The sequence below is a fragment of the Taurulus bubalis genome (assembly GCF_910589615.1).
Source record: "Taurulus bubalis genome assembly, chromosome: 13".
NCBI lineage: Eukaryota > Metazoa > Chordata > Actinopteri > Perciformes > Cottidae > Taurulus > Taurulus bubalis.
The window spans coordinates 23,310,629-23,337,849 of record NC_136601.1 but is presented as its reverse complement, the minus strand read 5'-3'; the positions used below and the strand labels follow the sequence as shown (position 1 = coordinate 23,337,849).

Sequence of the window (27,221 nt, the reverse complement as noted above, 5' to 3'; positions counted from 1 at the left end):
GCCACACACTTGCCACTGTGGCTCCAGTGCCACGAGGAGATCGGCCTTGCTGGAGTTTTCTCCGTGCCTCGACCAGTTTTTGTGTTCCAGCGAGTTTTTGCCTGCCGTCTGACTAACTACCCGTGTACCGAACCTTGCTTCAGTAAAACATAGTTTTTGGACCTGACAACTGAGTCCTGAGTCAAGTTTTGAGTCCTGCTCCTTTTGATCCCAGTCTTAACAGTTTTGAGGGAGACACAAAGTGAATTTACACATACAGTTTTGACATTGAACATAGGGTGGCGCATTAACGTGAAATTGCATATAGGTATGTGCCTGGTAATGCGACTATGGTGTGTGGACAAAAAGCACCTGTACTGTAAACCATCAGTCCATAGAAGAATACAGATCAACATCCCCCAGCAGTCTCACCTTTGTGGGTTCAGTCGGGGCTGTCACATTGCTGACTGCAGTGTCATCCTCCTGGGACATGACTACACACACACACACACACACACACACACACACACACACACACACACACACACACACACACACACACACACACACACACACACACACAGATATTAACTTCTATACTTGTGAGAATCCTCATTGACATAACACACCTAAACCTTAACTTGACCTAAACTTAAATGACCCTTCACCCCCACTGCGACTCCATCAAGCTGCCAGAGCTCCTTTTCCATTGAGCCCATATTGTCACTAACTCCTTGAATAAATATGCTAATTTTGGGGGAGCAGACAGAACTGTCTACAATATGTGTTTGAAGGATACATTCTGGATGTCAAACTGATTCAGCAGTATAAACAAATCACAGTGTTAAAGTGAACCACCACGTCACCTGGTGATCGAGACCGAAGACAATGTAAACAACCCTGTTCCGTTAATGCTGGGTAGATCTTTATTCATTGTTCATAAGATCATAAAAATGTTGTTAATTATGTACACATGACATCAGGGATCCCCTAAGGTTTCTTCCTGCTGGGCCTGCTGCCACCGCGACTCAACCGGATAAACGGATGACAATGGATGGATGGATATATTATACAGTACTATCATTTCTATTAATCAGATAATATATATTCTGTACTAAATATGATTAATAATTTAAAATATATTATTGTATATATTATATATGATTTTTTCTTGAATTTGTTCTTGAGAAAGGTCCCGGGAAAAGTTAATGTCAAATTTGTGATGATGTCATAATTGTTCTTAAACCGCAGAACGTTTTGTACCTTGTGCCAATCCCCTTAAAAAGGCATGACACTGCAGGGCGTGTGCACACACGGAAACCAGAGATAATTAAATCTAGAATGCCCAAAAGTCTAAAGTACGAAGCACCAATGTTTATATTTGGTAATCAATCAAATTCTTGAAATTAAAATTCAGTAAAAATGATCAGAAATTATGTTGAAATAGAAAACCTGTACAAAATAACTTTCTGGGCAAGATAATTGATCATAAACTATGTTGGAAAGCACACATTAATAATGTAAAAACAAAAATGTTTTGATTCAAATGTTACGAAGAACTAATTTATTAATTAACATGCTTTGAAATGTAGTACAGATCATTTAAAGCACAACTTTTACTTTACATTTCATTCAACTTCATCTGCTTCCTAACTGTATTCAGATGTTATTTTAAATGAGTGACAGCCAACATGAATTTAGGTGACTAGGTACATATAATAATGTATTGTTCACTTTACAAATCTAAAACATGTTAAAAGGAAAGGTTGTAAACACATACAAAACTGAGGAATGATACTTACATTTAGGATTTCGTTTAGGCTTCATTTAGGCTTCGTTTACATTTGACAATACAATATGATGCACACAAAAAAACCTGGGCACAAAAGTACACACACAAAAGTAAAGACGAAATACACACAAATGATTATTTAGCATACATTAACATTAAATTGACAATCAAATGGTTACATTACACATCTCTCTTTAACTTTTTAGTTTTTGGCTGGGACATCATAGATAATAGCTTCCCTTTATCTGTCACAACTATGTATCACTTTAATATACTCATATAGACATCATATACAGCCATAGACAGGCCCAGGTCATGAGTCTTGGAATATTATTTCCGATAGCACCTAAAGGGGTCATGAGATATCTAACCTTAGCTAATCGCCTCCAACGGAAACCAGCTGAGAGAAAGGGTAGAGAAGACAAGATGGCGGAGTGAGTGGGTTGCGCTTTCTACAGACGGTTGCGACCCTTGAAGTTTGCTGAAAACGCCCTTAAAGGACTAACACGATTGAAAAAGCAACATTACCATCGGACGCGTAATTAGAAGGGCTGTTTTTTGCTACTCAGCACGGAGGAGGTCCGGACATTTTCCCGCGGCGGTCCTTGCGACAGCGTTAGCTTGATGCTAACGCTAGCCAACGTTCGTTTTCACTAGCTGCTACTACGAGCTAGCCGGGTGGTTGTTGAAGGCCGTAAGCTTTTTCGGATTTAGTTTTGGATGTCTATACTTCGATAGTGACACGGCATTCCGTGTTTCTTGGAGGTTTTATTCGAACGAAGATCCATTGTATCCGGTAGCCTATGAATAAAGCGAACAAAGTCGGGAGAAATCCACTTTTCAACTTGCTTGTCACGTTAATAGGCGAACAAAATCTTCGGAGTACCATTTACAGCTAGTCCATATTTGCCCTCATCAACGACCACTGGACATACAGGACTCTGTATGTTCTGCTGACAATCGACTAGACTGCCGCAGAGTTTTCTAAAGTGAATCTGGTGGAGATTGTCATTTGGTGGATATTATGGCGAGCAGCAGTGGCTCCAAGGCCGAATTCATAGTCGGTGGAAAATACAAGCTTGTCAGAAAAATTGGATCAGGATCTTTCGGTGACATATATCTGGCCATCAACATCACAAATGGAGAGGTAATTCACTGCTTCAACATCTACCATTATATTGATCTAACCTATATTGTTGGAAGTTCGATAGGCAATTTTCCTTCTCAACACAACCGTGACTGAGTCAAACGTATGAGAGTCAACTAGATGCATGTCTTTGTAAGTTAGCTGGTCACTTCTAGTTACTAAACGGTAAAATATATTTAGCGTCAGATAAAAATGCTTCACGATACATGCATTGACTTTATTCATTTTACAGCGTATGCCAAGATATTTGCCTTTTCTGTGACCAACATAGTGACCGACAACCGAGTTGGAGATATGAATGTTGTATTTTGTGTCATCTTCAGGAGGTAGCTGTAAAATTGGAATCACAGAAAGCCAGACATCCACAGCTGTTATACGAAAGCAAGCTGTACAAAATCCTACAAGGTGGTGTCGGGATTCCACACATCAGGTAAGGGGAGTAGTTATTACGTTACATCTTAGTAACTTTCGTTACGGACAATAAAGTTACACTTAATTCTTAAAATATCTCTTCATTTAGCTACACTGTTGGGTGAAGTCTACGGTGAAAAAGAAAAAAAATACAACTAACGATAATGTTAGAGACAGCAACCTGGTTGGCATTAGGCCTGCTAATCTGGACAAAGTTACTTGGTCTATTCTAAGAACGATATATTTTTCACGATCGCTGAAACACCGCGTCGGGTTTACGTTGCACCAGTTGCTTTGTCTCAGTTATGTTCAGACCCCACCTGTGCCCTTTTTTATTGTGAATTACAGCGGTTGAGGGAAACCAACTATGTGGTTGGAAATGGCCGCTCCTCTTTTGTTGTGTTAGCTCCCAACATGTCTTCCCTAACTCTGTTAGAAAATGGCGGCGGAGCACAGAAGCGAAAACAACAACCCAAGACCCACGTTAGAAGTGTGTTATCACCGCGTTATTTCAGCGCTAAACGTCAAGTGACCCCGTCGTTACCTGTAATGGGTCACTCGATATGTTGTGTTGAATTAGCTGTTAAGATTGGGATGGAGCGTTAGCTGGACAGAGCATGTGGTAACGTTTTAGAGACGCAAGCGGTGCCCCATAGTTCCACACTGTACAACAACTATATAGTATATACTATGCCATGTTACTCACGTGGCTGTTTTACCTTTGCGTTACTATTCTGAATGGGTATGTGGATTTGACTCGTTACTGCAGAGCAGTTGTTGACAACTTTGGCCCCATCCGTTTGTATATTGGCTTGAAGTGTGTGACGCTATTGAGGATGAGAGTAATTCCGGCCACTGCATGTACAAAAGTGGAAGCACAATGAACAAATGAATATGGTTCTGTGCACACAACAGCAATAATATACTAATGTCTTACATGTGACGAGAAGTCTGTTGTCCAGTATCCCTACCGTTGTCTTGGGGTCAAAATGACCCGTGTACGAGTGTAATATGTATGTGTGTTGATGGGTCATTTTGACCCCAAGACAACGGGAGGAGTATGAAACAAAGATAGTACATTGTTGATATTTATTTGATTGACCACAGCAGCAAGGTTCTTTGGTATACTAATGTTTAGTGTGTAAAGTCAAGTGTGCTTGACTTTATTTAGTTAACTTGTCCCAATTCAGTTAACTCAGTCCTTTTATTACTCCATGGTTTTAATGTTTTCTTCCTCAAAGTTGAACAGAAACTGATTATGGCATTTGGTTACGGATTTGCGTAACGGTGACAGGAGAAGCGTGTTATCAATCAAATGATGGAGAAGGTTTCCACAAAGAGGATTCATAAAGCTTTCTCATCTAATTCCACTTAAAGGAAAGTCCATTGGACATGTATCATTAATATTGGTGCATAGATTAAAGTAGTGAAATTGGTCTTGTTGGTTTCCATGGCTCTTGTGTGGATGAGGGAATAATGCTTTATCTGTTTTACCTTGTGCATAATTAGTTTGAAATATGGACATTATAGGCTTTGCCGTCTTTGCATACTTGCAGCATATCCCCAAACAACAATGTCTGCATCTAGTGTGTGCGTGTAGCTGTTCCACCAGTCCTTTTTACACGGACCATGTCCTCTATTCTGCTGTCTCCATACCTTTTACACAGAAGGAACAGCCCTGCCTCGAACAGGCTATGTGATTGGGGCTGTTCGGACTTGAAGAATGAGTAAATGTGTGCTTGGACTGACCTGAAAAAACATTACATTGCTGTTGGTACCTATAGTGATCCACAGACCTTGGATTGGCTCAGGTTGATTTTGATTCAGTGAAGATACTGATACATTTTTTGTTTTTAAATCTAACATTTAATTTTACATTTCTGACAACCTTTTATAGATTAGTTTATGCAATGGTCTCTTGTTAGAAAATAACATTTTTATTAAGCATTGCTATTTTTTTTTTAGGACAAAGTGTCTGCCTGTGTACCAATATCAACATTGAACTGGTGTTGATTTTCCTTCCCCTGTTCAATATCTGGCTAACGTGCACCGCTGGGAAATGGCTGAAATGAGCCATTATGGCATGGTAACTTTGTTGAAACCTGAACTCTGAACACACACACCTTCTTTACAAACTACAATTGCTTTGTAAGTTAACCCCTGTCATAGATATAAGCACACACAGGCTTGATGCCAATTGTACAATTTATGGCCATTATAGAGTCCTAATGCTGGCAACTTTTTTTGGTAAGCACCAGGATGTAAAATCTGATAATGGGTTTTTAAAGAATCAGTGTCATGAATTGGAGTTATTAATGATGACAGGTCCTGTAGGTTTTGAAGCAAAGCATTTCCACCTTTGCTGTAGCAGGAACTTCATTGAATCTTTGCACTGGTAATGCTGACTTAATGTTGCAGCAAAGGCTTGTTTGAGCCTGTCCAACCTGCCTGTCCTGCTTCCCCTCCTCCACTCCTACTACAACCTGGCTTACCTTTTCGGCAGTCACCGCCTATCATAGTTTCAGTCTTCGTTCTCGCCCTTTTTTTTCACACTGACTGAAACCATGTAATTTCTAATGTTTGTTTAACCCACACTTGATCAATAATAAAATAGAGGCTTCTTTAAACAAAGAACAGCTATTCTAGTCACTACTACTTTTTGTGAGAAATATGAAATTTAACATATGTGAGGGAATTAACCTTTGGAATAGAAAAAATAAAGAGTTGGCACGAGCCTGTTAAGTACAGGTGGTGTACTGTACATGCCAGTACAAGAACATGTATGAATGTTTCTGACAACACAAGACATTGCTAGATAATCGGAATTAACATACTTGCCAGTTACGTCTGGATCTCTTGCCCATTACATGGGGGCAAGAACATAATCATGGGCTAATGTAAGACTGATTGATTTAAAATAAAAAATAGGGGTCTTTTAGTGCTTAGTCAACTGTTCCATCCTGTTGTTAAATTGTGCAAAGTCAGAAATGAAAAGAGTAACTGTTTTGTGCTGATGCTTCGGATTTGCGCTGCATTGAAAGAATAAAATACTAGTGAGCTTGAGACAAAGACTGCCACACCAAAATAGCAATGCAAATTTTTGCGCTGCTTTACTCGCCGGACTATTTGTGGTTATTCCTTTCATTCGCGCCGGACAGGAGGAGTGGATTATCTCCATGGAATAATAATAATATCATTTCCGCCATCACCACAATTTCTGCTTTGTACGTGTTGTGGAAGTAGCTCGGCGAGTTTCAGACTTCTCCAGGAACTGCGTCAGATGACTGCTGCTTCTAGCGCTACTAGAGTACCAATAGCCAGTTTGATTCAACAACGGCAGGGTGTCGGCGATGACGGGAGGAGCGTCTCAACGCGGCACGTTATTCGCGCTGCTCGGTGGAAATTTGCGTTGTGAACGCAGTGTTAAATGACACGTGTGCGAGCAGGGTTTATGGTAGTTTTTTTGTCAATATAGCCGTTAATAAACTTACGGCCATACAGCGCACCTACCAGACATGTTTTAAACGGCCATATAATAGCCTACATTTGACATAACTTAAACACAAGTTAAATGAAGAAGCGGTCTAAAAGGACAATACATAACGCTGCTCAGTCCTAAATATATTGTATACGGCTATTTTTTTTTTTTACTGTGGCTCAGTGGTTAGCATTCCCATCTTTCAGAGGATCGGTGGTTCGAGCCCCGACTCCGCTAGTACATGACGATGTGTCCTTGAGCAAGACACGTAACCCCGAATTGCTCCCCGCTGCTGTGTCTACGGTGTATAGAGCAAAAATGTAAGTCGCTTTGGATAAAAGCGTCAGCTAAATGTAATGTGTGAATTAGATACTTGACGAATTAAAAAGTACTTTAACATTTTAATTAGAACTTTAGTGAAAAATTAACATAACTTACTTTAATACCATTACACACTTCTTTTCATGAGAAAGCAGAGAAGTGTATTCAACCTGAGAAGTTTGTTTCTGACGATATGCTGTGAGACAAACCCACCCTCATGATATGACTTATGTTTCCAGGTGGTATGGCCAAGAGAAGGACTACAATGTCCTAGTCATGGACCTGCTTGGACCCAGTCTGGAAGACCTCTTCAACTTCTGTTCTCGCCGTTTTACCATGAAGACGGTCCTTATGCTGGCAGATCAGGTATCTAACACTTGCACACATCCACCTCTCTGCAATGTTCTGAAGCAATGAACATTCCTGAGGATCATTGTTAAATACAAGCAGTAATGTGGTGCTGACCTCTCGGCAAGAAGGTCCTGGTTCCAACCTACTAGAGTTGTAATTAAGGGGTAAGCATGGTCTCCGCCTTGGTTTCCTGTGGGTACTCCAGTTCAGTTTTAGGTATTGGTGACTTTAAATTGCCCATATTCGTTTAAATGATTACTTATTGCATTATGTTATATGAAGGATGATCAAAACATTGAAATATTTAACCGTGGCTTTCTTTTTGTCTTTAGATGATCAGCAGAATTGAGTATGTACACACAAAGAACTTCATCCACAGAGATATCAAACCAGACAACTTTCTTATGGGCATCGGCCGTCACTGTAACAAGGTAAGACCCGTCTCAGTCCTATACATATAGTAAGTATGGATAATTGAAGCTCTCAATAGAGCTGTTGGCAGACGTCTATATGGACACGTTAACGTCACAGTTCTGGTCCCTTCCCCAATCTACAAATGTAGCTTCATTCATGGAGATCTCTCCATATACTATATTACTGCCTCTAAAAGAAGCTTTTAATGGCTATGACTGTTCTGCTGTTTCAGAAGAACCTTGAAATTGGGACCTCGTCCACTGCATGTTTTTGTAAGCCTGCAAATGGTGTCAAATGTTGTACTTTCATCAGTCTTTTGACTGAAGGCAACACTACCTGTTCTCAGCGCAGCAAAAATCAATGAGTAATAGCCTTATATGAAATATAATCAAAAAAAGAGGAGACCTAACTAGTGTAATTGCATATAAATCTGTTCATACAAGAGGACAGTGAAGGTGTTCTTGAATACAAGTGCAAAGGCATTTTCAGTAAATTTCATAGTTAAATAAAAGTACTAAGTAATGCTCATTTATCTTTTGCCCCTCAAGTGTAAGTTTATGTAGAACTAAAATCAGCTCATGTTTCAATATGACATGTACATAATGGGCTTTTTAAAATGTAATGTTTTCATACTTTTTTTAACCATATTCATTTTATGATAATGTGACAATTAGATTAAACGAAGACAAACAAAGTAATTATAAGACATTTCCATTTAAATAGATAGCTATGTGATTAGATATATTAATAAATTGGATAAATAAATATCGGCTGACAAGACGTAAAATACCTTCCTTATTATTATTGTTATTATTGTTAATAATAATAGGCAATTAAATAAAGCAACTTTTCTTTTGATAAATATAAAATAAAAGCATTTTCAATCAACCTCTGTGGATGAGATCAACAATTGTTATTGGTTATACCTATTTTATTTGGCAGAAATAGACAAATGTCATCAGGTCACACCAATAAATTGTACATAGTTGAGGTTATTAAAAATGGAGGAAGCATTTAGGTGGAAGACCCCACGTTAGTGATTCATCACTGAGATCTCCAGAGCTCTAGGCTGAGGACTCTGGTCCAAGGTAAGCTAGGCATATAACGTTAAGGCAAGCTTTTTAACTTGTATTGAAGTTACTGATTTAAACAAAATATATATGAATGCTTCATGGTGTCCTAGTCTTTATGCTGTTAGCCTTAAACATCAAAGGCAAATGCACTGAACACATAAGCTAATAATACCATAAATATATTTAATCACTTGAGTCATATATCGACACATTGTCAATATATGAATTATGCAATTTAGTTGTTGTTTTTGTACAACATGTTTTGACGATGAAACTTTCTGCAAATAATTTTTTCACTTTGAATTATAAGGTTCTATTTACTTAGACATGGCAAAAATGAAGGCTTTCACCAATAAATGATGTGGTACTTTGGATTAATACAGTAAATGATGTATTCATTTCTGAGTGAAGTTACGATTCAAGATATTTTGTAACGGGCAACAATTCAGTAACAGGCATTGCTTTAGACACTGAAAGTCTTTGATTTTACTAAATTTTTCAAAGACTGCTTTATATTGACACTACTATTATTAAAGTTCCACTAACAATGCAGTTCACCAAATTAGTTTTCACTATTCATTTTTGCTGATTCTTTTCTCCTTTTTCTTAAGGCTCCCATTATGTTTTGTTTGCTGCTGTCCGTCTGGCTGCTGTTTTTCTTTCCAGTGAACGTCTAGTTCTGCTCCTAAACTTTCACTTGTCCACGTTTTTGCTCACACAAACTAGTTATCAGTGTCACAGCCTGAGCTTTGAATGTAAGCGCTACGCTGAACAGACACAAACTCAAGCATGGTGGAGTTGGCATTTGTTTACTAGCAGCAAGAAAACTGATTTTATTTCAGATCTCTACAGTAGTACACTAGTACATTTCTGGCTGACTGCCTTTAATGATCTCATCATAACATTTGAGTCATTAATAATTGCTTTCTTGCTCAAAAACCTTTAGCATGAGCTGTGTGACCTAATCAATTTATTGAACAATAATTACTTTCTTGAATAATTTCTAAGTTTAGTGTGTTGATTCCTTTATAAGGATCCCAATTGGCTGATGCCAATGGTACCAGATGATCTTTTTGGTCTGAATTCCCGTACATCATCATCATATACATACTGTGTACCACACCACATATGTGTTGCTCTATGTTCATCACATATATACTGTTTTAAATCGTTTTCCCAACTATAATTACGATGTATGTTCTACACAGTCTTTAAGTAATTGGTTTCAACTTAGTTTGCATATTTAAGTGTCATTCACACAATGTCTGTAATAAAATGAGTCACAAGGCCTCAAAACATGATTTTGCGCATTTTCGTGATCTCTGAAGCTTCTTCAACCTCAGCCATGGAGCAAGGCAGAACCTTATTTGTCCTCTTTGAATTCTAAACACTGATTGGTGCTTTGCAGGTAGAACCTTATAAAACCAAGTAATGGGGAGTTTGGAGATGGAACCTCTTTCTTTTTTTACATTAAAACGCAAATAACTAAACATAAAATGAATAATGTGAATAACAAAGTTTTGACAGAAATATCTCATTAACTCATTGATATTAACAAAGACCAGGCAACTAAATGGAAATGGCTCCTTCATATGAAATGGTGCAAGATGTAAAGATGTAGGCTACACAGTTGACACAGGCAATAAGATCATGCACATCTTTAGTCATCTTCTGACATCTAGTCCAATGATCGTCTATTATAGCATTTTGCCGATGATAATGAAGGTATCTTTTGATCTGAAACGATATCTTTTTAACTGATGTTTTAATATAATATTGGAAGGCTCAGGAGAAATGTAAATACAATGTTAACTGTTTGACAGCTGCATGTTGAAGAGATAAGTGAAGAAAGGTCACCCCTCTCCTCACAAGATATCAAATGTTTAAACTGTTTAAATGCTATAACTGTATATTGTTATACATATATTTTATAAAATATTCACAGACTGAATGGCTTGTAGGCTTTAAAAGATTGACAGCAGTTCTCCAGTGTCAATTGTCTTTAATTTTGCCCTTATTCAAATTATTTTTTTAGGTGTCTAAAGAAAAAGATTATTTCAGTGATAAATGTTTTTGTGTAATTTGGGGTAAGTGACCCTTTAAATGTGTCTACACTAATCTAGATAAATGGAAGAAGTTTTAAAACGTGTTTCTTCCAAAGGTTTGCATACACACAAAGTTTAATAATCTACAACAAAATCTTAGTCCCTAGTGATTATGTATTTTGTTTTTCACAAAGGCCTGGATTCTTGCCAAATAATTGATTCAGCATAAAGGACAATTATGCTGTTTTCTAGCTACTCAAAAAAACAACAACATTGAAGTGATTTTTGTTGTCTTGTGATGTCATTTGTTTGCGTCAGAGGTGTGTGTATAATCAAGTTGCCTGAAATTAAGCCCATTATTTTGAGCCCTTGCAGACAGGCAACGTCTGGTTAAGTTAAAGCATGGGATGTATGTTTTACCTTTTGTCCACAGCCGGTGTCCAACTACAGCCCAACCTCCACTGATCTGTCCTGCTTTTATTTATTTTTTATATATATATATATATATATATATATATATATATATATATATATATATATATATATATATATATATATATATATATATATATATATATATATATATAAACTTGTTATGCTATGTTCACACCAAAACCGTTGTGATTGTTTTGCAGGAGTAGATTACATGCAAAGTCGATCGTTGCGAATGAATGACTCCACGCAAAAAATGTGCCTTATTCGCGCAAGTTTAAATATTTCAACTCTGCAAGCTAAAATGGAGATTATTTCTGTGGTGGATGGCAGAAATGATAACTGTTTTTACAGAGTAACATAAAATATTTTTATGTTTTATTTGTCATACTTATTACGTGCGCCAGAGAGGGACAGACGTATTAGTCTATAGCAAAGCCCAGTTTACTGTGTACTATTGGAAGTGTCAACTGAAGTTGTAATGCTTGGTCTTTTCACACTTAAGCACAGAACGTCGGACTACAACCTTTTTATTCTTATGTTTTATGGAAAGTTTACACTGAATTTTCAGACAATGTAAGGTCTTGATTAACCTCAAATGCATGGAAAGACTTGGAAATGTAATGGTAAAGTGTTTTGGGGAGACGTGTTCTGCTATAATTAATGTCAATGACAACATTTGCTCATGCCTTTTATTAGGCATGAATTACAATTTCTTGTAAAAGGAATAAACAAGTTTAATTGAGACCAGCGCGACTAAGAAGGCAAACATTATAGGCGGCCCACAATCGCATGACAATTTTGAGGAGTTGCTGGCCATGGTGTTTTGGTTGGAGTTGCCTCTGTCTATGCATCTTGAGCCAAATGGGGTGTCTCTTTTTGTTGCAAAATCATTTGCTTGTGAGAACATTCTGTCAGTACTAAATGTAGAGGGAGCGTTTTACTCGGCTCATGGTTTCATTGGCTTAACAATACAAAGCTTACAGATTGATAGACTTAAAATACTTCAAGCAAAGTTTGAAATAAATTGTAACATTTCTTTATTCCTCCTTGGCCATAAATGTCGTAACATCTTTTTTTCACTTTGACCATTATTACCATTGTGAGGATAAATAATCTTGTTGGACTAACATTCTCCAACATTTTTGTAGTTGGTCATAAACCCCTGTGTTTTTTAAATTGTTTTAATTAGTTTAAGTGCCAATGTGTGCGTCAACACGTCAATGTATTCTGAAAAAAACCTGATGTGTGCACATGCTGATATGGATGTGTTTTGGGCAAAAGTGTGTTCAAGTGTTTCATTGCCCTAATAGTTTAATGTTTTATTTTCACTAGGCACTTTCTCATGTGGCCCTCAGGGCCCTTGATTTGTAGCGAGCGCACTGCTGTCTTTACCTCCACATCTTGGCTATCTCACTTTCAGCCTCTGCACTTTTTTTTTTTACCGTCACCATTTTGATTGTCACAAAACTTGCTGAGGTTTGTCTAGGTCTGAGTACGGTTGGGGCTCAACACGCCAGGTCATATTTCAGATTTGAGGGGCTCTGTTTTACTCTGGAAAGTTAAAACACTACACACGAAGTATAACACTGACTTGGTAGACATTGTTCTGGGATCATGCCCCAGAGCAGTGCTGGAATGTGCATGTTTTGGTTTGACCAGAAAAGTACAAATACAGAGCACAAACATGTCTTTTTATACTTTGTCGCTAAGCGGAGACTGCTGCTTTTTGGGGATCATTGTTTCATAGCTTATGATTCAGCCTGTGTAACTACACATGTAATTGTAGTACGTTGTTCATTTATTTGTTTCATAATATTAACGCGCTCTACAATAAACCAGCTATAGCACAGCCTTTGTATTCGTGGAGCTTTGCTCCATCATAGTGACAGATGAGACAACAGTTTGAGTTGGTAAGTCTAAAGATGCCTTCATGTGATACAGGTGATCACAGCCATTTTTCTCCCATAGTAACTAAACTCCAGTACAGATTCAACCCCTTGTGTCTGTTTAGCTGCAAATTATTGAAGTTTTTCATGTAAACAAGAGGCAGGAACTCTGCCTCTGTAAGTGGTGGTCTGTGAACAACTTGGTTAAGATAATATCTGACCAGTGGCCTGTTAAAGCGTTCTTTGTTGCCAGACATTTTATCTGAACCATTTGTTTTTCTGGCGGAAAAAGGACAACCATGGGCTCTTGTCTTTACCATCTGCTGCCGACATCCCCTCACTCCCCAAGGTCTTTTCTGAGCCATGGTGTTGCCTGTCTGCACTGGCCGTCATTGTCACTGGACATGATATTGAAGTTTCCACATCTCTACGTTTCAAGAGACACTTTTGGCTTGTTGTACAGGGTTGATCTTACCACGTTGTCCTGACAGAAGAAATTCATAGTCGTGTGGTTTCTTCTAGAATGATGGCCAGTATGATCATATCTGTACCACAAGGAATTAAAGTGGATATTTTGCCAGTGTAGATCCAGCCAGGGATGGGCTTATCCTAGCTGTACAGGACACTGTTAGTTGTATCAATGGGAGAAAACCATGTGAGTGCAACCAGAAGTGCCTGTTGTACTCATGCTAATGTGACTGAAGGTGGATAGAGGCTGTGTGATTTTGACCCCTGCCCCTCTACTGTCTGCCCTAGTGTTTAGACTCGTCAGTGGGGAAGAGGAAAAGAAGCTTGGCTGTTAGCTCTTCTCAGGACCCATCTTTCTCAGGATTAAACCAGGTGTGACCTTTACCACAACACCAGCTGCCTCACAACAGCAGTTGTCGCTTTGCAATCATACCTAACTACTACACTGGTTTAAAGTGAATCAGACCACCAGCACCCATCTTGCACTCATAATACCTAATGTATGTACTCCTCCACCCAGTGTGCACTTTCACACATTACAATGGGAGAGGAAAGCATACTTTCCACCAGCATTGCCGGAAGTAGCTATTGTCTCACTTTGTTGTAATACGGGCTGCCGGTCCCTCTAATCGTGGCTCAAATGGCTTCTTGCCTCCATTAAAAAATCTGTTTGTCTCTTTAATGTGATCTTTGTCCTGATAGTTCATATCAAACCAGATCTCAGAGCCAAGAGCGTATTGGAATTGATTTACTGGATCCATATATTAAGAATATCTAACTAATACTTAGGAATGGTACTGATAAATACAAAATCAGTATGCATCCCATCAAAAATGGTAGATGACTATTAATATACAGCATCACATAATCATTTTATATCCAATGCATTTTTTTACTTTTCATAAGATTCCAGCTGAGCTGCATATTTAACAGAAAATTCAACAATGTTGTGTAATGAAAAGCAAGTGAAGAACAACACTAAAAGTATTTTTTTTTAAGTGCTAGCACTTAATTTGAGATGAAGTATGATGCACTTGCTAAGATACAAAGGGAACTTAAGCTACTATGGAGTTGCTTCATCAAAGATGTTTTTTTTCAACAAGGGAATGTGACAGCTGCTTACCATTCTGAAAATACATTTCTTTACTTTGCAAGTTTCCATGGGTGTCAAAAGGGCACGTGACTTTCATGTAGCACTAGCCCCAAATGGCTTCCAGCAAGCAGTTGGTTGGCAGTAAGCATCATGTTTTTTAATTAGAGTAATTTTCTTTCCAGCCTATTATGAAGCCAATGTAAATATCACATGCTTCACCAGGAATTGGCCTCTCATATTGGCTGCTTCTGCTGTCCAAATAGGGGTTCGTGTTTTATAGATTAAAACATTCATTTAATATTTCAATCTGCCAATTTTCTGATTTTATTTGATTGGTGTTTTACGCTATGAGTTGGTGAAATTGTGCAAATGCAAGTACTCATTGGCAGCACTGTAGATCCATCTGAGCAAGCCTAAATTACTAGAAGACACTAGAAAGCTTTACCCCATTCAGGTCTTGAAACTAACAACTGTACATTTAAATGTGGATAGGTAAACATTTTCCTGAAGCAGCTAGCCTAATAAATTGAGTTATTCGATAATTGACTGGACAGTATAGTGGTGTACTCAAGGTGTGCTGGGAGGGACTTAAAACCTCCGAAAAGTGTTCTATGCAGGCCTGTAGTTTGCCTGAATTCACTAGAATTTCAAGACACAATGTGTAAGCTGCTATTCCAGATGGTCTGGTATGGTCACAGTATGAATCAGGAATGCCCTATATTATGCAAAGCGGCAATATAATTCTTAGTTTCCATGTTGTGGTAGTGTCACTGTTTGAAAATATTTTTCCCGAGAAGGTTTCCCCATAACAATGTGTAGATTTGGAGGGAAGTGGATTCATTTTATTTTTTTTACTTAAGTTTCACTTCTGGTTGTTTTCCCATTGAAAGTGTCTTTTAGGGTTGAACATGAGTTGTCTTAAAGATGTCCCATCGTTATGTTGTCGGCGGCGACTGTGGCTCAGTGGTTAGCATGCCTGACTTTCAATCAGAGGATCAGGACACCTGTATGACGGATATTAATGAAATGCAACGTATTTGAGATCCGACCTTCATGTGGGTAGAATCAGGTTGAGGATGATGAAAACAATCCCTAAATGCATCAGTTGTCGAGATCTTATAGACCTTGTATTGTCCAATAATTACTGCATTTTCTTCATGGTAGCAATCTGAACCGCATGAAACCTGGAAGGTGGATTATGACATAAATCTTAAAATTAGATATAACTGTTAGACTGTCACTGCAGAAGTGTGGTCACTGGACTTTTACACCAGTAACACATTTCTTTCACAGTGACTATTCTGACAAACACTGACCAGCAGTGGCTTAGGACAACAGGGCTTGTCTTAACTTTTGAGGATTCATTTTATGTCATGTGAACTCTAGATTAGCAGTTGGCGCACACGCATGGATGTGAGGTTGGATGGATTTTTTTTTTTTTTTTTTGGTCCGCTTCTTTATGAAAGTGTTCAACTTGTCCATACCCTGGACGTTTACTGTGCTTTAATTTACGAGTCATTAAGAATTACAGATGACATCTGTCATTTTTTAAAAATCTGAGTGTACAGCTGTCTGCCCCTCATAAAACAACCTCTCAAAATTAGATTGTAATTAAGTGGCATAATTGACAGGTAATCCAACAAAACTAAGGGTATTCCACTGCTGAATCTCTTATTTAGAAATCATGTTAATAACCATCTTTTGTAGCCGCTGTTTCAGCCATTAAACAAAATATTTGAGGGTGCTCTCGCAGCCTAATGACAAATGTGTTTTAATGGAATAATTAACTTTAATATCTGTATAAATCCCTTTGAAAGACTTAGTTTATCCTTTTAAACGTTAAAATAACTTGTCACTATCTTTCTGTACGAGAGGCGGAATTAACTTGAAAGCATTGAAGCTATGAGAAGTGACTTTATTTATTAGGGATGTAGTTGTTGATGTGACCCCCCACCCCCGTTCGACATTCATGATTTACAACAGGACTCGGCTAATTTTCTGTGTTTTCTAAATGGAGAAAATATGTAATTTTGTGCATCTCTTTCTGATTTAACTTTTAGATTATCATAGCTCTGGTGTGTCATTGACGGATAACCATCATGTGTTCTCTCCCTCTCCGTCAGTTGTTCCTTATTGACTTTGGTTTGGCGAAGAAGTACAGAGACAACCGAACACGACAGCACATCCCCTACAGAGAAGACAAGAACCTGACTGGCACAGCACGCTATGCCTCCATCAATGCACACCTGGGCATTGAACAGAGGTCAGTGCACACATCTAATTGTTTCTCTATTTATTTATTTTTCAAAGAAATACATTTTTTCCTTGTTTTTAAGGTAAATGTTTCTTGCTAATTATAATGTGTTTGATCTTGGCATTTGAAAAGATGTGGACTGGTTTCTCAGTTGAGCAGAGCTACCAAAGGAAGACTTTGAGTTAACTTGCACAGGCATCTGACGTTTTAATCTGGTGCCTTCAGCTTCTTACTTAATGTTGCATTTATCTGACTTTTAAACATGATATATACGTGTGTCTTTATGTATGTTATTTCACCACATTTAGTTAACTATCATTTAAGAGCTCGGCTGATTTAGGGTTGCAGCGAAAACTTAGGGTTTGGATAATTTCACGGATCGGATCAATCGGCACAAATACGGAAGCAAATATTACTTTTAGAGTTTCCGATACCATTTGTTTATTGTCAATGATCCATATTGGCCAATACAGAGTTACTGTTTTTCTTTTTTCTAGCAGCTGGTATACAAGGCTCCAGACAATAGTTTTTTTTCTTCACCTCCCCAAAAATTCAGCTTCTCTGAAGTTGTGTAAACCATCAAAAACTACTTTGTTATAGCCATCTATAGTGTTTTTTTTTTTTTTTTCATGAAACAACACAATATTGGAATTAGCTGTTTAAAGCTAGTGTTGGGAAGTAAAACCTATAATTCTATCAAAGTATCTATTTCATATTGCTCTGAAAACAACTCCTAGAGCTGTAAGTGTAAACAGTGTAAATGTGTGTGCTTGCGTGCCAGCTCCCATGTTTTCAAATGCAAGTGGGACACGGAAAAAACTGAGGTCGTGATCATCTGAGCAATAGAAGATCTTTGACATGTCGAGTCTTGGCCAATCAGCGTTAAGCTCTCTACAGCGGCTTCATTTCCCTCCCACCAGTTTTTTAATGGCAAACTAGTCAGCTAGCTAACACGTTAGCTAACGTTGTTGGAGAGACAGCGAGTGAGATTACTGGCAGCGGCGAGTCAGTGGCAGCGTGTGACGTCAGACAGGAGAGCGGCGAGTCAGTTCTACCTACCGACACCTCACTACATATAAGGAGTGGAGATTTTATCCAACTTTTATTTTTAATAAAAAAACGAAATGAGTTTCCTCCGTAGGGTGGCCGGGCTACTGTTTATATTTAAGGGTTTAAGATCTACGTGTAGAAAGAAAGTGTATCCTCCAGTTAATTATAATCTATAGAGTTATGCTTATATCTCTCTATCTATCTAGTTATAATCACTGTCACACAGAGAGAGATGTGCGTGTTCAGGTTTACTGGTGGAAACATTATTCAGTCTTCTAGACTAACAGGGACGTCTCCTCAAAGTAAGGTGATGTAACAGTATGGCATAATATGGTCAAATAAAAAGGCTGGTACATTATACATATTATGGCAAATAAGTGTAATATTATGAAGTGAAATGTAGTAGCAAAACAATATTCAGTATAGTATAGCAGTATTGCATATTTCAAGTATTACGTCTGCAAAATATATACACACACACACACACACACACACACTACTGTTCAAAAGTTTGGGGTCACTTAGAAATTTCCTTATTCTTCAAAGAAAAGCACTGTTTTTTTTTCAATGAAGATAACATTAAATTAATCAGTAATACTCTATACATTGTTAATGTGGTAAATGACTATTATAGGTGGAAACGTCTGGTGTTTAATGAAATATCTACATAGGTGTATAGAGGCCCATTTCCAGCAACTATCACTCCAGTGTTCTAATGGTACATTGTGTTTGTCATCGCATAAAAGACTAATGGATGATTAGAAAACCCTTGTGCAACTATGTTAGCACAACTTAAAACAGTTATGCTGGTGAGAGAAGCTTTACAACTGGCCTTCCTATGCATAGCATCACATGTGTGGGTTCATTATACTCTCAAAATGGCCAGAAAAAGAGAACTTTCATGTGAAACTCGCAAGTCTGTTCTTGTTCTTAGAGATGAAGACTATTCCATGCAAGAAACTGAACATTTGTCTGGGCGACCCCAAACTTGTGTGTGTGTGTGTGTGTGTGTGTGTGTGTGTGTGTGTGTGTGTGTGTGTGTGTGTGTGCACACACAATTGGGTATTGACAAAAGAATTAAAACCCATAATGATCATAGTTTGTCAGCTTCTCGACGAGTGACGCTGTTCGTCACTGACTCGCCCGTCACTGCCCCCCCGCCCTGCTGGTGTCACCTTGTTCACCCCTCATGAGTTTGCAGGTCTGACTGTAAATGTTAGACCCAGTGACAGGCTGGCATGAAATGGCTTGCATAATACTTAGTAAGGAGGCCATAATCATTTTTGACTCATGGCTGAAGTTAAGTTTCTCCAGCTCTCCCCAGGTTGGCAAAAAATGCATTTCAAAATGCATCAGATTGATGCTTTAAAATATGGAATATTTAAATTTTTCTTACAGGGGAGCATGCCCCCGGATCCCCCTAGAGGGGTAATATCCTTCTCACCTTTTTCACCCCTGACCCGTTTTCATGCCTGAGATGTTCTAAATGCTTTTTAAGATGTTGCTCCACAGCTTATTTTGTTTGTAGCCGTGACAAATTGTGAGATTTGTTTTCTTCAGTCTTCCAGAATGACATGTTGCGTCTATTGCTTTGATATAACTATCTGTGCTATCTGGACAGTTTCAATTGGCTGCTGATCAGTCGGTGCATCTATAGATATATTTCTGAATAGAACATGTGTCAGAGAGGCAGTGATGACCTGCTTCTCTACTCTGCAACTCATTTTGTTGTCTGCAGTCGGCGTGATGACATGGAGTCGCTAGGCTACGTGCTGATGTACTTCAACAGAACCAGTTTGCCTTGGCAGGGATTAAAGGTATGAACATATAACTGTTGCAGGGAATGGTTTTTATCCAACTCCATTCTCAAACTACTTTCTTTTTGTGTTTTGTTTTTTAAAGTTCATTTTAGTATAAATTGTATTGACACATAAATACACATCATACAATCTTTGTACGTATGCTTTACAGTATGTGTGTTTTACTGAGATTCTTTTAAGCATGGAATTTGTAAAGCCTTGTACAACTTAAACCTTTTCAGTGGTCCACTTGACATGCCCAGGTCTGAAACAGTGGGCACTTATACCACAATTACTAAGCTACTACAGCTGCAGTGAGCTGTGGTGCCAACATGATTATTGTGCTGCAGATGTAATAACTCAGATACTGCATTTATTGAACGAAAGTAAAAGTTGTCTGTAGGAGGTTATAAAAAGCCATTTGAGTATGTTGCTAGTAGCGTATTTGTGTGTTTGTCAGGCTGCCACAAAGAAGCAGAAATATGAGAAGATCTCGGAGAAAAAGATGTCCACCCCTGTTGAGGTCCTCTGTAAGGTAAGAAAAGTTTCAGGAGTGTGCAGTGGTAAAAGGTATTTTGTGCCACATTCACACAACTGAATTGTATGACTTTTGTTTCCAGGGTTTTCCAGCAGAGTTTGCCATGTATCTGAACTACTGCCGTGGTTTACGCTTTGAGGAGGCTCCAGACTACATGTACCTGCGCCAACTGTTCCGCATCCTTTTCAGGTAAGTGGACATCCACGTACTACACTTTTTTTTTTTCTTAATGCCAACGTGGGATGTCCCGCAGCCAATACTTGATCAATAGCGCTTTTCAACAACCAGAAACATGTAGCGACGCGATATTAATGTTTTCGGTCCGAGTCGCTCATCCCTTTCCTATGTTTTACACAAGCATGGCAGGCTAGTGCCGCTAATGGCAAATTTTTACAGAAAAGCACAAACGCATGTCTGTATGTAGTTTAACTGTCACGCAGCGTTATATTTTGGCAAATTCTTGCAAACTTGTCTGCTGGCTGGGACAAAGCTGCCGCTCCTCCCTCTACCAGTGCTTTACTCAGGAATATGGTTTACTGGTTGACATTTTAGATTTGTTTCCAGTCCCGCATTGAGTTTATAGTGACTTTTGATGCTTCAAACATTAACGTTCATGCTCTAGAAACAGCCCAAAGTTATATTTAAAATCGTTTTCAGAATATATTTAAAAAAATTAATAATTCGAAAGCAATCATTAAGTTATGAAAGTGAACCGATAAAACTGAAGCAGTATTACTGAGATCCTAGAGATACCCATCCCCATTAATTAATACGTCTTTTTTTTGTCACTCAGTTATATGTTCTGTATAAATATCAAACAAAGCATGCTAGATTAAAGCTAAGTAGAATTTCTATGGCATCACCTTACAGGATCGTTGCTTGTCTTTCTACTATTCTTTGTCTTCCTTCCCTCTTCTTTGTCCCGTCTCGCCTTGTCTTCCAATCTCTTGCTTCGTTCCCCCTGCCATTGTTTTTTTGCTTCATTCCTTCTTTCCCAAGGTGCTGTCCTTCCATAACCCGTTTTTACAGCTAATTTTTGACAATATTGGGCTGATGCATCTTTCTTTTCCTTTTAGGACTCTGAACCACCAGTATGACTACACATTTGACTGGACCATGCTGAAACAGAAAGCAGCCCAGCAGGGGGCCACCTCCGGGGGCCAGGGCCAGCAGGCACAAACCCCCACAGGCAAGCAAACTGACAAACCCAAGCCTAACATGAAAGGTTAGTAGCAAACAGCCAAGCGACGTTTTTTACAGACACCAATTGCTCATATATTCATTTAGGGTTGCATTTAGGACTCTTAGATATTGTTTTATTCCCTTACCCACACCCCGGTGCCCCCAACTTTTTTTTTTTTTTTTTTTTTAGAATATAACACCGAATTGGAAATCTAAAGCAAACAAAGCTTATAATTCCTGTTGGAATGATGAAGCCAAACGACATTAAAAGTTTCAGGAGGCACCTTTAAAAGAACAGAAAATCCCAAAGAAAATAATTTGATACAATTGGTCTGTCTTGCAGAAGCAAAGACGTCCTTGGGGAATTTGACTACTAACTTTGCTGCCATGCTATTCTGTTCCTTTGTTGGGGCTGGGCAACAGGCTCTCTCTGTTGCGCACGTCTTAATCCTGACCAACTCACTCTGATTGCACACCTGACTCTTCTGCAGTCTGTCTTTTATTAACATTCCCACTCCAATCTTTATTGTTTCCCCTCCTTACTTAACCATTGTCTTTCTGTGCTATTTGACTGAGACATTAATGATCCACACATGGTGTCAGGCAGGTGGCGACAAGGTGTGGCTCATTGGACACCTCAACCTGAGGACTATTGGTCCCTCGGGACTAGAATAAAGGTTATATCTGTGTGGAAGTTTCCATGAGCCTCCTTAGTGGTGAACATGAAGTCAGGTGTTACTACGGGGCATTCATATTAGAAATAATAAGATGGAAAACTATGCTAGAATAGTGAAGAGAAGTTGTGTTAACGACTTCACAATCTGGTTTAGAAAAATGAAAGCACAAGTTTTTAAGAAGCTGTGTAACAATAAGTAACTTAAAGCACATGGTTTGGAATGAAACCTATTTTTCCAAGCCTGTCCTCAAATTTTCTAAAAGTGCAATATGGGAGTATTGCAGAGAGGCAGCAATGCACAGATGACAGCATGGGAAGAGCAATTATTTATGTTAAAGTTGTGCTTTGCAGCATTTATTTAAGTATATGCTTCAGAGATTTAAAAAAAAAATATATATATATTGGATTTTGTAGTGTTCATTTTCACTGTTCCAAATATCTCTTATTGGTCTCCTTGATAAATAAGAATCTATTGGTATCACCCTTTAACAGAAAAGAACATTTCGGTGAGACATGCAAGTGATGACAAGGCGTATGGTTCGGACCATTTAGGATCGGATCAGCAGAAAAGAAGGGTGCAAATATAACCAAGATAACTATTTTTTTATTATTGTTGTAGAACTGCACATGGCTACTTTTCAAGAGTGCCTCAAGTGCTTTAAAAAACAGCTATAGTATAAAAACTAAACTTATATCCTTCAGCAGTAACAACTCTTAAGACAGGACATTCAATGCCCATGGCATTTGACACTTCATTAATTAGCCTAGCAGCTTCAGTTAGTTTCCTTACTTATAGCTCTTCTTCTCTATCTTGATTTAGTCACTGCATCTCCCAACAGAATTTAATTTCAGCCTGCATGCATATTTTTTCAGCCCAACATTGTTTACAACCAAGCGACTAATATTGTCAGCAAGAGCAACAATAGCGGACTTTTAAGGTGTGTGTGTGTGTAAGCTCCGCCCTCAGTGAAACAGATCAGAGGAAAAAGCTAAACGAGTACACACAGCAGAAAACACAGTAAAGACTGAGCTGAAATTAAACCAAACTCTTGATTAAGTTCCGTCACTGCATCGATGCTGAGTCGTTAATGTCCGCATCACCATGCAACTTAGAATTGAGAAATTTCAACAACTCCACCCTGTATGCTGGCATGGTTTTTGCTCCAAACTGAATGGGATTGGGATAAAGTGGGCATGTCTGTAAAGGGGAATATTGTGTGTACCCAAAGAACACATTTTCATTCACATATTGAGGTGAGGCCAGTTTAACCTCCAAGATTTCACCCAACTTTGCAGTGTTATTCAGCCCTTTTCCCGACACGCTAGTTTGTACTAATTAATTCATAAAGTCATCCAGTTTACACATGATATCTTCATCTCCAGCTTTAAGACTGTTTTGTGGTTACTTGTTAACCCATCACCCTGAGACTAGCCAATGTTAACGGAATAGAGTGGCGACCCAGCACCCAGACCAGCTGACCCTGCAGCTCACAGGTCAACTCTGGTCACGTGAAGAAGATGATTAAAGACTTTCTTTGGTATGAATGTTGCAGCAGAGGGGCTGCTCTCCACTGCTGGAGATGTAATGTTGAACCCAGCCCAGTTTGAAAGCAGAGCTGGGCCAGGAGTTGAGTGCTGGCAGTTTCCTGGCCATTCAAGCTGTAGAGGTCCTATCAAAGGCAGCAAGCCAGCTCTGCAATAATTTGATGTACAATGTATTGTGCAGTTTGAAACATGTCATGCTAAAAAACGTGATATAATGCTGGTGCTTTCTAATGGCGCTCGTAATTTTTTTTATTAAGTCATATATTTTTCTCATTTTCTCTCCCATTTATTTCCAGTTGAGCAGTCATCACTGGCAGTGGCAAAGAATAACTGCTTGGAAGATCTCAAGTCCACCTAAACTGCAGTCAACACTGCAACCCTTCTTTGACATAAAAACAGAAGTTAAAAAGATACCCACTTCTAACCTCTGTTGAAACAGAATGTACCTACTCTGAACCAGCCTTAATGAAGTTAACCGCATACTTCCTGCCTCTTCTGTCAGGGATACTGCCTCAAGGGCTTCTTTGCTCAAAGCCTTTTACTTTGATGCACCGACAGAATAACATGTTAATTAACTTCCACAGAATGCTGTTGATGCAATTATTCTAAAGGGCAGTATAACAGTGGTTCAAAAACTAAACCAACGCATTAAAAAGTGGATGAATACCTTTTACCTGATCGTACTATATAACCATCTCTACTAGACTGCTCGTGTGCTGTTGGCTTGATCTCATGGCAGAAGAAGCCGCTTCTGATCTGTTTGAGACCGAAGGCTCTAAACAAGCTATTACACCCAACACACTGTATTTTAGGGAACTCGACAACCTTTGGTAGTGGGAATATACAATTAAAATCTTTTCAATCCCCTCTGACAAAATTTAGCAGAACAGGGGCTCGGTGGAAGAGCGGGTAGTCTTTCAATCAGAGGAGCGATAGTGCAATCCCCGGCTCCGCTAGTTCATTTGGAAGTGTCCCTGTAACCCCAAATTGCTCCCGTAAATTGTGCCTGCGGTGTATGAATGTTAGTCCTGATGGGCTGGTGGCACCTTGCATGGTAGCCCCTTTCCAAGTAATGTCAGACCTGTATTGTATTTGACTGAATAAAATGCTTAAAGAGATTTCAGATTTCATTTAATCCATTTCTAAGTTCATCATTGTGGCTTCCGGTAGAATATTTAGTTGCTGCTTTCTGCACTTGAGTGATCCAACACTGGCAAGGTGAAGACTGTTCCAGTAAAGTTGAATCTGTTTGATGGTCTTCATGGGTCGTAATGTTGCCGCCGTAAAGCAGACGCTGTTTTAGCTCGACCCAGAGTCACTGCTCTAGCCATTTACATTCTTTCTAACAAATTCTAATTTAAAAAGCAAGTGAACTTTTTGAGGATTAACATGAACTATAGCCCACAGTAGCATCCTGGGGCAGGTTCGTCCTTCAATCAGGATCGGCAGTTCAATTCCCATGCCGATGTGTCCTTGGGCAAGAAACCCCAAATTGTTCCCGTAGCTGTTCTACGGTGTATGACTGCGTTATAAGTCGCTTTGCATAAAAGCGTCAGCTAAATGTAATTTAATGATGCCTGTGCTGCCTCTCGGTAAGGCTTTCCTGTTTCAAAAATACATTTTAATACCAAAAGGTGATATATACATCACAACCCTAATACATGCAGACAGTGCAGAACCCTTTTCAAAAACCACTCAGTGACTTGGAATAATGTGTGTGTGTGTGTGTGTGTGTGTGTGTGTGAGAGAGAGACTGACTTCTGGTAATATGGTAATGTTAACATACCCCAACTTTCTTTTTAGACCACATTCATTCTATTCTACATAGGGGTTTTATGAAATTGTGTTACAATACAACAACCTCAGCTAAATGTTGTTGTCCCGATATGTCTCCTCTAACATGCAACACACACAGTTCTGCCTTTAGGGTTACTGTTATGTACAGATACATGCCTTAAAAACCAGCACTGAACTGCTGTGAACAGTGTGGATGCCTTCTGTAAGATGTATATCTTACATTTGTTTATATATATATATATTTTTTTATTCTTATTCTTCTATCACCTTCTTTTTCTCTGTTTGGAAACCAAACACTTATCATTAAGATGGATCTTTCCTTTTCAAACTGGGATACTGAACCCACTTAAAGAACTCTACTTTGGTCTGGTACCTTTTTCAAGGAGACTATTCCTTTTCCTTACCGTTTCCCTGCTGCTGACCACCATCCTGGTGACACTGTGGAGCCAGTCGGGCTCCGTCTGAACGCTGTGGTAACGTTGCTGCCTGTGTTTCTGTCTGTAGGTTTCTGAGAGGTCTCTGCCCAGAGCAGAGCTGCAGAAGCGTTGGTGGCCAGGACCAACAAGTCTCTCTTCCTGGACAAGCGACAAACAGAGTCTGTCTCTCCTTCCATAATAACTATCTATGTAATGGGAATGTATAGATCTCCACATGCCTTTGTCAGCTGTGTTATCTATATATTCATATGTATATATAATAAAACTCTGCACTCCGAAAGAAAAGAAGAATGAAAAGCAGGTTTTTTTTTTTTTTGGATGTGGAGGCTGTAGCCCCCTGCCCGCCCGACACACACCCTCCCCAACCATCCCCGTCTCTGTTCTCTTTTCCGTGTTGACTTTTTGTAAGGTTTCTTTGGGAACTGAAGTTAAGAAGATAGTCAGCTGACCCTCTATTTTTCTCTCCTAGTGGAAACATCTCAAAGCATCTTTCCCCCTCTTCACTCAATTATTTCACTCCCTCCTTTTACCAAGCAAATGTTAAAACATGTAAAACAGAAAACTGTTATTCCTTTTTTGTTTCTGAAATAATTGAATGATACAACCCTGGATGTTATTTACAAAAAAAATCAAAAATGTTGGTTTTTCTTTTTGTTTTCCAATGGTGATTAGGAGTTTGCCTGTTGACAATATAAGCAGCTGATGGCAACAGTCAATGATAGAATGATACTCTGGCTCTCTCCCTCTAGAGCTCTGAATTATTATTAAATCTGTTGTAAAATGGTCTTCTCCAAAAATACCAATAAAAACATTACATAACTCGGACTTCCAAGCACAAGTTATTATCAACCACCTGCACATACCCGTCTGTCCAGCACCAGTCGTGTATAAATTGCTTGAATGGGACCATCTGATCTTTTATCATACAAATAGAATTGTTAATAGCAAATCTAACTCTCCATCATAAAGGGTGCTTGTATGAGGCACTGTGTAAACTCCTGTGATCTTCCATTGCTGATGTGTTTAATCCTCATAAATCTGCGACCATTG

At 38.8% G+C, this 27,221-nt stretch overlaps 1 protein-coding gene across 3 annotated transcripts; it reads left to right on the top strand.

Annotated features, from left to right (window-relative positions):
• Positions 1–2,186: 2,186 nt before the first annotated feature.
• On the top strand, positions 2,187–26,996 carry csnk1a1 (casein kinase 1, alpha 1; the record flags this gene model as incomplete). Of its 3 annotated transcripts, none has more annotated exons than XM_079228425.1 (10): positions 2,187–2,918; positions 3,242–3,348; positions 7,368–7,494; positions 7,812–7,910; positions 17,017–17,156; positions 19,936–20,014; positions 20,457–20,531; positions 20,617–20,723; positions 21,611–21,723; positions 26,239–26,996. In XM_079228425.1, the coding sequence occupies exons 1-10, from the start codon at positions 2,796–2,798 to the stop codon at positions 26,244–26,246; spliced, it is 978 nt and encodes a 325-aa protein (XP_079084551.1). In that variant the 5' UTR covers positions 2,187–2,795. The 3 variants fall into 3 exon arrangements, with proteins under 3 accessions (XP_079084551.1, XP_079084550.1, XP_079084552.1); XM_079228424.1 differs by having other exon boundaries at positions 21,611–21,759; XM_079228426.1 differs by lacking the exon at positions 26,239–26,996 and adding an exon at positions 14,089–14,172 and having other exon boundaries at positions 21,611–21,764.
• Between the last annotated feature and the right edge of the window lie 225 nt (positions 26,997–27,221).